This window comes from Clupea harengus, chromosome 5 (genome assembly GCF_900700415.2).
Source record: "Clupea harengus chromosome 5, Ch_v2.0.2, whole genome shotgun sequence".
Lineage (NCBI taxonomy): Eukaryota > Metazoa > Chordata > Actinopteri > Clupeiformes > Clupeidae > Clupea > Clupea harengus.
Genome location: NC_045156.1, coordinates 25847264 through 25857263, shown reverse-complemented (window position 1 = coordinate 25857263; position 10000 = coordinate 25847264). Strand labels below are relative to the sequence as shown.

Below are 10000 nucleotides of genomic sequence, written 5' to 3'. Positions count from 1 at the left end.
CACACACACACACACACACACACACACACACACACACACACACACACACACACACACACACACACACACACACACACACACACACACACACACACTGTCAGTCCTTTTCACTCTTCACACAAACTCTATCTCCTTCTAGTCTTCTACACTCCTTCACTCTCACATTTGGTCTCAGTCTCTGTCTGTTTTCTCCACACAGCAAATCAAATACACTCTCTCTCTCTCTCTCTCTCTCTCTCTCTCTCTCTCTCTCTCTCTCTCTCTCTCTCTCTCTGCCCTTGTGTCAGTGTCAGTGAGGGGAAGCTGCAGAGGCCACACTAAATGGGATGAGAGAGCTGCTCCGAGGAGAGAAGCCTGAGACTCTTAAGCAAACACCCCTCCGCACCCCTCTTCCACCCCACCCCACCCCACCCCACCCCACCCCAGTCCTCTCCTCTCCTCTCGGTCGCATCGGGCTTCTAGCCCTCAAAGAATTCCCCTTCATTCCACCGTGGCCGCCAGCCATCTTGTCCTGGCTGTTGCCACGGTGACATTGGTGGTCTGGTGTATTTTGTGATGTGTACAATGTTGAGCGTGCCCCCCCCCCTCCCCTTCCCAGCCCAGCCCAGCTCTCTGGAGGTGATCCAGTCACACTTTGACAAGTGGAATAAAGGAGCAGAGAGAGAGAGAGAGAGAGAGAGAGAGAGAGAGAGAGAGAGAGAGAGAGAGAGAGAGAGAGAGAGAGAGAGAGAGAGAGAGAGAGAGAGAGAGAGAGAGAGAGAGAGAGAGAGAGAGAGAGAGAGAGAGAGAGAGAGAATGCTGCCGCCGCCCTTGAGAGTGCCAGCCATGTGGGGCTTAGGCTGGTGGGGATTGGGTATGAGATACGGCTGGAGTTTGTGCCAGACTTTGAAATTCAGCCGAATCCTGCACAGCCGAGCTGTACTGTTAAAAGATTTGATACACTTTGCATTTGCACATTCCACCCCCACACAGACCTTGGCAGCCAAACGCATGCCTTGGCTGACCTCTCGTTCCATCTCCTACATGCTCACATCGTATTAGAGAACATGACATTTCTAAGGTTTCTTCAAAAACTTTTTTTTAAAGCTCACACACACACGCACACACACACACACACACACAGAGAGTATACTGTTTTCTTATTTTGTTTTCAAGGCATGTACCGTTACAGAATAGTTGTTCAGTTAGGCCTAACTACTTAGCATTTTATCAGGTTTAACGTAATGTTCTACATGCAGAGTCCAAGCCTGCAGGCAGTGACATGGTAGAGTGGGCCAATTACACGGAAGGTGTACTTACAACCATTTAGCAGACATTTTTCAGTCAAGGCTGCCAGCACAGCGAAGACCTACATACAAGCATGTGTCTTTGCAAGACTCTTGAGTTTTAACATGGCAGGCATTCATGTTCATGTTCATGGTCATGTTTCATGTGTGTATTCAGTATTTTTAGAATACAATACACGGGAGCTCCTATGTGTTCTCACTGTTCCAGGTCAAACCATGTTTAATGGTGTGAGAAGGTTAAGGAGTTTTGAGATGCAAGATGCTACCGCTCGCCCGCCCGCCAGCCTAGTGTGAGGCCCTGCTCTCACACAGCATCTTCTATCACCACTTCCTCATTCTAATCATCCATCATTCCTCTGTTCTCTTGCAGGAGTCTGACATCTCCTATTATGACTCCAAAGCAGAGGCTGATTACGTAAGTGCCGTGTGTATACAGCATGTGTGTATGTGAGTGTGTCTGCGTCTTTGCCTGTGATTGTGTGTGTGTGTGTGTGCGTGTTTGCAGGTACATGTGTGTGTGTGTGTGTGTGTGTGTGTGTGTGTGTGTCTGTGTGTGTGTGTGTGTGTGTGTGTGTGTGTGTGTGTGTGTGTGTGTGTGTGTGTGTGTGTCTGTGTGTGTGTTGTAATTCTGACCTCCCCATTATACTTCCCTCTAATTTTTGAAGGAGACGCTTCCATGCCCCAAATTGCTCCCACGATCCCACCTCCCACGATCCCACCTCCCACTCTAATTCAGTGTAGATCCGCACCCCCCCTCTACCCCCCCCCCCTTCTTTTCCTCTCTTCTCTTATTTATGTTCTTTTTTATTTCCTTTGGGAGGCCCAAGATGCACCAGATAAATCCAACAGATTATCTTGACTGCATAGATGCACGATGACAAAACTGCAGTCTGCCGTCTAATCCACACCCTCACTGTCGGCTGTAGTAGAAACAGGTAGACTCCTTTCGTCATGCCTGAGTGCCCTTAAAGTATGTACTACACTAGTGAAGCCGCATGCCACCGTACTCCTAGTCATGTCTTCAGTGCATACTCAATCACAAACAGTCTTGCAAACAGACACAAAACAAAAATAAATCGATTGTGGCTGAACACATCTCGGGTCTGAAACCATACTGAGTGCCTAGTCTACCATTTCTCTGTTTAGCTCTCCACTCTGCATGTTTCACGACAGAAGAGCACTTGTTCATGAACTACTACGGAATTAACACGGCAATACATACAGTGGTACAAGACAGCAGTCTTTCGTAGCGGATGGATTTCAGACAGTAAAACACAAAAAAGGTGACAGCCACCACCATTATCTCACGCGGTGGGGTGACATCTAGGGCCTTTTAGAGGCAGTGATCAATGAGTAGATATTGACTTTAAGGTTGTTAATGTTTCTCTGAGGTGGTTGTAGTGGCATATGAGAGTACAGTGCAGGCATGTCTAAGTGCTGTTGTTAAGGAATGGGATCGTGTTGGCGGCCTGTTACTTTGAAGGGCAGTCTCTGTCCCCCGCTGTGGCATTGCCATAACAACCCTGTGAAACCCTAGAAACATGTTACTCTTAAGACTATTAACACAAACGGAAGAAAGACATTACACAAATATAAACATTATAATACATTTTTTAAGGTAAGATTTTCTCACAGGTTTTTATAACACCCTCTAATTAACGTTCATGACATAGGGTCATGATGTGAAGAAGCGATAAACATGTCGCTGTTCAGGCTACTCACTGTGTAGTATTGTGCTCTGGGTCCTAAGACCGTAAAAAAATTATAAGAGCAGCTTCTCTAAATAATATTTCAAAAATACATCATTAGTTCATTCGTTTTAGACAGAAACTCCATAATGTCTCCTCATGGATGAAATAAGATGATTATTCAAAATGAATACACAGAAATGTACTGGGATAGGAATTCCCACCTTACCGCATGGAGTTCAGCAGCAATTTTTTCACCATCAGTGTCATTCACCTCCGAGGGTATTCGCTAATGTTGTACCTGAAAGACAAACTACCCAGAGTGTGGACAGACCCTCAGACCCTCAGGAAGTTAGGGAATATGCTAAAACTCCAAACGAGTACCGGAGGAACCTCGACAGTTTTAATCCGTCTCAAAAGTCACCTGTGGGTCAGTGCAATGTCACGGCCACAAAACAGCTGAGCGTCCAAACAAGAGCTGATAGACTGGGCACCCCCCTGCCGCGCCCTGGCACGCACAGCGGGGGCACAAAAGAAAAGAGGAAGAGTGAACGAGGAAGGAAGATGGAGCGGAAGAGAGGAAAGGAGAAAAGCGCGGGGCAGGGGGAGCCATAAATCAAAGTGTGATTTTGCTCCTCCTGGCCGTCGCGGGGCTGTGATTAATGGCGGCGTGCTCCGGGGGCTGTCGCCACGTCTAATTGGAGGACATCGCTCATCATTAAAGCCGGTCGGGGAGAGGCCGTTCCCCCGTGACACGCCCCCCCCCCCCCCCCCCCCACCCTGCGACCCACGTCTCGCCACCGCGCCGCCCCAGCGAGCCAGGGGTCAGAGAGGTCGAGACGAGGTCAAACGCTCTCACCCTTTGCGGGCAGGCAAACAACCGCACTGTAATGCTCACAGCCTCACGGGCCAGGCCACTTCGTGCCCGTGAGGAAGGAGCGTGTGTTCTCACACAGGATTGAGAACTACTCCTAAAAAAAGGAAACTTGCTTCCACCATAATTCAATTTTTACGTCATACGTTTCACAACAGCAGGTCTGAGAACAGTCACTCAGACAAACACAACCACGCAAACATACAAACACACACACACACACACACACACACACACACACATTCATAACTCATCTATAATTCATGGCCACATACTCAGCAAAGAGTGTGGGGTTTATTCCGAATGGGGTCAGTTAGACGGCGGTTTGCTTTCCAGCTATTGATTAGCATGCCTGTGCTGTCCCACCTTAAATAAGTAGAGAAATTGCTTGAATGAAGCCACAGCAAAAGGCTGATTTGAAATGTAGCAACAGTTTTGTATCCCGGTGTCCTCTCCTCTCCTCTCCTCTCCTCTCCTCCCCTCAGGTAATCTTGCTCCCCTCTCTGATGTCTCCCCTCCTCCTCATTAACTCTCCTCTTCTCCTGTCTTTATCTCCTCCTTTATCTCCTCTGCCCTCTGTCCCTACATTTTTGTTTTTGTTAGTCTCCGACCTCCTCTTTCTCTTGTCTGCTCTCATCCCTTCTTCTCTCCTTTCCTTTGTCCTACTTCCTCTCTCCTCTTCCCTCTTCTCTCATCCCCCTTTTCTCTGGCCTTCCTCCTCTTCCTTTTCTTTCACTTGTTGATTCATTATGTTCTCTCCTCTCTCTCTCTCTCTCTCTCTCTCTCTCTCTCTCTCTCTCTCTCTCTCTGCCCTCATCCCTAAGCTTTTCCAACCCCCCTATCACCAGCTCTCCCCCATCACACTCCATTTGTTTCCTATCACCCCCCTTTCTCCGTGCCCGCTCTGCATCCTCCACTTGTTTCTTCTGTCCTGCCAGCGGCCGTTCCCTGGCATCCCCCAATCCGTGCCATCACTTCCTGCTCCAGCCCCCTCCAGCGTGAGCACTCCCATCATTAGGTAGTCTAATGGGCTCCCATGGCCAGCTGTTTGCCGTCTCCCGACCGCGGCTCAGGGAACTCTGGGATTGATAGCGTGTCTGTCGCCAGAAGGCTGCGATCCCGGCGAGATGGTGCAGATGACGCATCGGATGTTTCCCCTGGGAAGCTCTCTCTCTCTCTCGCTCTCTCTCTCCCTCTCTCTCTCTCTGTTTCTTGTTTTCCCGTGTTGATTTTTTCTATCTATCTTCCCTCTCTCTCTCTCTCTCTCTCTCTCTCTTTCTCCAAAATGAATGGCTCCAAAAGTGGTCTTGGGTCATTTAGGCAAAGGAAACTGTAACACGAGCATATGAAAATACGTTCATAAACTGGTTCAGCAGTTCCAAATTACCATTCATTTATCTTTATGCTGTCTTCAAGAATTAAGGGGGTTCCCATGCACTCGAATCAATAGCATTCAAATGTCTGTCTTATCTAAGAGTATAAAATTAGAGAGAGACGAATAGTCATAACCTCTGCTCCATTTGTACATTGGGCCGTGGGCAGAGGGGATAGAGCTGTGCAGTCACGGAAGTCCAGTGCAGCATTGTGCTTCTCGTGACGCAGGTGACATGCACGACAAAACTACTTTGTGAGGGACCGCAGTGATGCTTATTGCTATGGTTACCAGTCTGGGCACAGACTCATAATGTTCCGGCAATTTGTTTCATAAGTAATGGCATGATTGAATATCGAACACATGTCAAACTAGCTTTGCTGGGAACTGACATATGCATTGTACTCTTTAATGTAATTGTGTGCCTAAGACAATAGTATACCAGAAAATAGGTAGTAGATAGGTGAGCACCTGAGGGGTGTTGTCCTCTCTGGCAGATAGCACTGGCTTTGTTACTGGCATCTGCGTAGCCATTCAGCTGAAGATGCTAAATGATTTAATCTAGAGAGCCCAGAGGGAGTTTCAGCCACATCAGTTCTTAGTATCACTTATCGTTGATATCGTGATATCCTGTTAATGTGTTTGCAACCTCAATAGAACAGTCTTACTTTTGCAATGCATGCTGATGATGAATCACCAATATGACTGGTTGAGATCCAGCCCATCCAAAGGTATTGGATCACCAAGATGCCGACTCCTTTAGGAGGGTGTGGAAATGGGAGAGTCACTGGTGCCACTGAATGACTGTACTGACACAGTAAACCCAGAAGGGTTTTCTGAATTGAATAGTTTCCAGAGCAGTTATTAAAAAGTAATGGATAACATTTTGGCACAGTCAAAGCAGTGCAGTGCAGACCTAATAATTAAAGGCTTGCTCCTAAACCATCCGAACTTAAAACGAACTCGTAATAATGATAAAATATCAATAACTGTATTTACTGTGTTGACTGTACTATATACATCAAATGCATTGACTCAGATATGCTCATGCTGGTGTAGAGTCATGCTCTGTGTGACACGTACTGTACATACTCAACCTGTCTCTGGGTGAAACGGGGGAAAAAGCCGTAAGCGTGGAAATAAATGAGTGCTTGTAAATGTTTGCCGACTAAAACGGCCAGGGACATGCGGGTCAGGAAGGCCGTGTGTGCAGAGACCAGAAAGGCTGAAAGGATAAAAGCCTCCTAATTAATTGAACAACGAGAATAGCCAAATGTACAGGCCCCAGGAAAACATTGTGTTTACCTTCTTATTTTGATGTAAGCCTAATTTAATTGTGATGGGATTTCGGTGCAAACTAAATGTCTAGTGACATCCTGTATTTACAGCCCTTGTTTTGAATGAATAATTGGCTGATTGTTTATATGTTGCACTCTCATTCCCATATTCCTTGTAATTGCCGCTGTGGCATGAATATGTAAATAAACAATCCCCGAAAAGGACACGAAACAGGCTGAATGAACACAAATGATTCGGAGCAGTTGGAGGAAGGCAAAATGCTTAGACCTCAGCCGCAATTATCCCAGCTCTATTAGTAACAATAAATGCCAGTGTAACACACTTGTTTCATGTAAACTAGTAATGAACGTTGCCTATAAAGCCATGTCCTATTTGCATTTTCATTGCAGATATTGATTTGTCAACGTAGATTAGCATATGCTACGTCATAAAATCGGCCACTTAAAAAAATGACGCTATACACCATGAGACAGTGGAAACAGGTAATGCGTCATAAAATCGGCCACTTTTAATTAAAAATGACGCTATACACCATGAGACAGTGGAAACAGGTAATGCGTCATAAAATCGGCCACTTTGAATTAAAAATGACGCTATACACCATGAATACTTGGATGTGGTAGAGGCAGTGGAAACAGGTAATGCGTCATAAAATCGGCCACTTTTAATTAAAAATGACGCTATACACCATGAATACTTTGGATGTGGTAGAGGCAGTGGAAACAGGTAATGCACTGAGGCCTGCAGACAGGTTTCCATGCATCACATTCACACCCCAAATGATCCACCTGAGCGGTGTAGCACGTAGGGGCCGAGTACCAGTCCTTTGATCCACCTGAAGGGTGTAGCACGTAGTGACCGAGTACCAGTCCTTTGATCCACCTGAGCGGTGTAGCACGTAGTGACCGAGTACCAGTCCTTTGATCCACCTGAAGGGTGTAGCACGTAGTGACCGAGTACCAGTCCTTTGATCCACCTGAGCGGTGTAGCACGTAGTGAGCGAGTACCAGTCCTTTGATCCACCTGAGCGGTGTAGCACGTAGTGAGCGAGTACCAGTCCTTTGATCCACCTGAGCGGTGTAGCACATAGTGACCGAGTACCAGTCCTTTGATCCACCTGAGCGGTGTAGCACATAGTGACCGAGTACCAGTCCTTTGATCCACCTGAGCGGTGTAGCACGTAGTGACCGAGTACCAGTCCTTTGATTGCTGTCGTCCAGTATAAGACTCTCCATTCCCACAGGTAATAGTTTTTGATGCATCTCGGTAACTTATTTTTAGAAAGGAAATGATTGGTTTTGACAGGACAAAGGACGGCATTATGATTAAACTTCAATAGCCCTGTAATCAATACAACAGGAATATTTCGATTTAAATGAAACCGCAAGGATAATAACGTGCCAAAGCTGTTTGTGTCGAATGTTATGCCATTTAAAATCCAATTTCAATCCAACTTAAATCCGACAAAATCAAAACAAAAAGTAAATCCAGTTTTCACAAAGGCTTTCATCATCAATGCCTGATTTCACATATTGACATGAGGCTTGTAGGTGGTTGCTAAGGTTTTACCAGATTTCACGGTAGTGTTATTTTTGTCAGTGCAGTTAGCATTAGTCATGGAGAGGGTGAAACAGGCGAGGATTTTATTGTTCTAAATCACTTAATACTGTGCTTAAATTTTACTCAGACTACATTCTTGCTAAAAAAGAGAGAGCTTTTTGTTCCACCACAATGCCCCAAAGACAACATTTTGACCTGTGTGCACCTTGAATGGATCTTTAATATCATCCCCATGTGATCTAAAGTGAGACAAAAACATATTTTGATCTGCATATTACAAAAGCCCAGACAGTACTATCAATGTACTGTCTCTTTCAGTTTGAAGTACCAAAGCTGGCCTCTGTAGACCTCAGTAGTTTTGGTAATTCAGTTTGTCGTGGTTTGTGGTCTAGTTTCACGTCCTGTGACTATGTCCACCATTAGCACTATCACAGGAAGAAACTTCAGTAATAAATGCTGTATTTCAGTAAAAGCTGTGGCTGCGAGGCTATGAGAACTAGTAGAGTAACGCTGAGGTCAAGTCAAATATAGACGTACCCATACTGGTATGTAGTAGTATACATATAGAATACAAATATAACATATAGTAGTTCTAAATGTACCCTTGAGTCATAGTCTGTCAGCCAAAAAAGTAAATACCTGTGATGAATGAGTAACGGGCAGAAATGAAAAGAGGAAGAAACAGAAAGTAGAGATTAGCTGCTAACCATGCTGACCCAGAGTACCCAGAGGCAAGTGCTTAACCTATGGGGTCCATAGTGTTGTTTACTCTATAGTATACATCCAATTCTCTCCACTCGGATGGCTACATCTTCCCCCATTCCTGTATCCGCCACATCTAAACTTAACTATAAAGCAGTTTCATTCAAACAAAATACACAACTCCACCAAAACAATATCCACTCCACCAAACTCCCTTTAAAGAAGAACAATCTCTCCTCTATACTGCCAAACTTAATTCACCAACTGCTCCGCTTGCAGATTTCTCTTGTGCGTTTTATCTGCGGACAGCAGAGCGAGCGCATTGAAAACAAATGAAAGGCAGCCTGCCGAAAGAGAAAGGGCCGGGTCTGCGGCTGTGTGCTTTCTGTCTGCCGTCTGCATTATCTTTGGCCGTGGCCGTCCTGTGAAGGAGCGTTTGAAAGCGTCTCCCAAAGCCGCGCTTGCCTGCACAACTAAGCAAGCGGCCAGGCAACAGGAGAGATAGGCATGCTGCTATTGAAGACAGCTGATAAAAAGCACATTTAAATCAATTGACATCCAAATCCCAAACCCTCTGTTCAGTTTCTCTGTCCATCTCGCCGTGGCTGCCTGTGTTGTACTCCCCCCCCCCCCCCCCCCCCTTTCTGTATATTTTTTATTTCAGTCGATCTTTGTCACACTCGTTTTCAGCTCAGTCCCCCCTTCGCCTGTTTGTCTCTGTCATTCTCTGTCTTCCTCTCTAATTTGCTCTATTAATCATCCTGCATTGGGCTGGACTGGGCGCATCATGCCCTCTGCTGCTCAAGATTCTGAAGATAATTCTGCTCGCACGCAGCCTCTACAGTCACATCTCCCCTCACACAAACACACACACACACACACACACACACACACACACACATATATATATTTATACACTCACACACACACAAACACACACATGAGGAGCATGAAGGGAATTCACTCATTACTCAGTAGCCATGTGCATGCTAGCTCAAGGTCATTCATCCTTCATAACTATGTTTTTGAATATGTGATCGAGCCGGATAGAGAAATGTCTGCCGAGTGCATCTGAATAAATGCACAAATAATGGCCATCCAAATAATGTTATGTTAGAAAAGCCAAAAAGGTATGCAAAGCAATGCTCTGTCCTGATCGTTTTGTCATTGTGTAAGGCCATTTAAAATCAGACTTCAGGTCAGTCTAATGATATATCAT

At 45.7% G+C, this 10000-nt stretch overlaps 1 protein-coding gene across 4 annotated transcripts in view; it reads left to right on the top strand.

Moving 5' to 3' along the window:
• The window catches only part of cacna2d2a (calcium channel, voltage-dependent, alpha 2/delta subunit 2a), a 195085-nt gene that overhangs the window by 112961 nt on the left and 72124 nt on the right, over positions 1–10000 (top strand). For 2 of the 4 annotated variants that reach the window (XM_031568289.2, XM_031568290.2), the window contains exon 5: positions 1657–1701. The exons of the other annotated variants lie outside the window; for them this stretch is intronic. In XM_031568289.2, coding sequence (XP_031424149.1) covers positions 1657–1701 — 45 coding nt within the window. The remainder of the gene's footprint in view (positions 1–1656; positions 1702–10000) is intronic. 4 annotated transcript variants of the gene reach the window in all.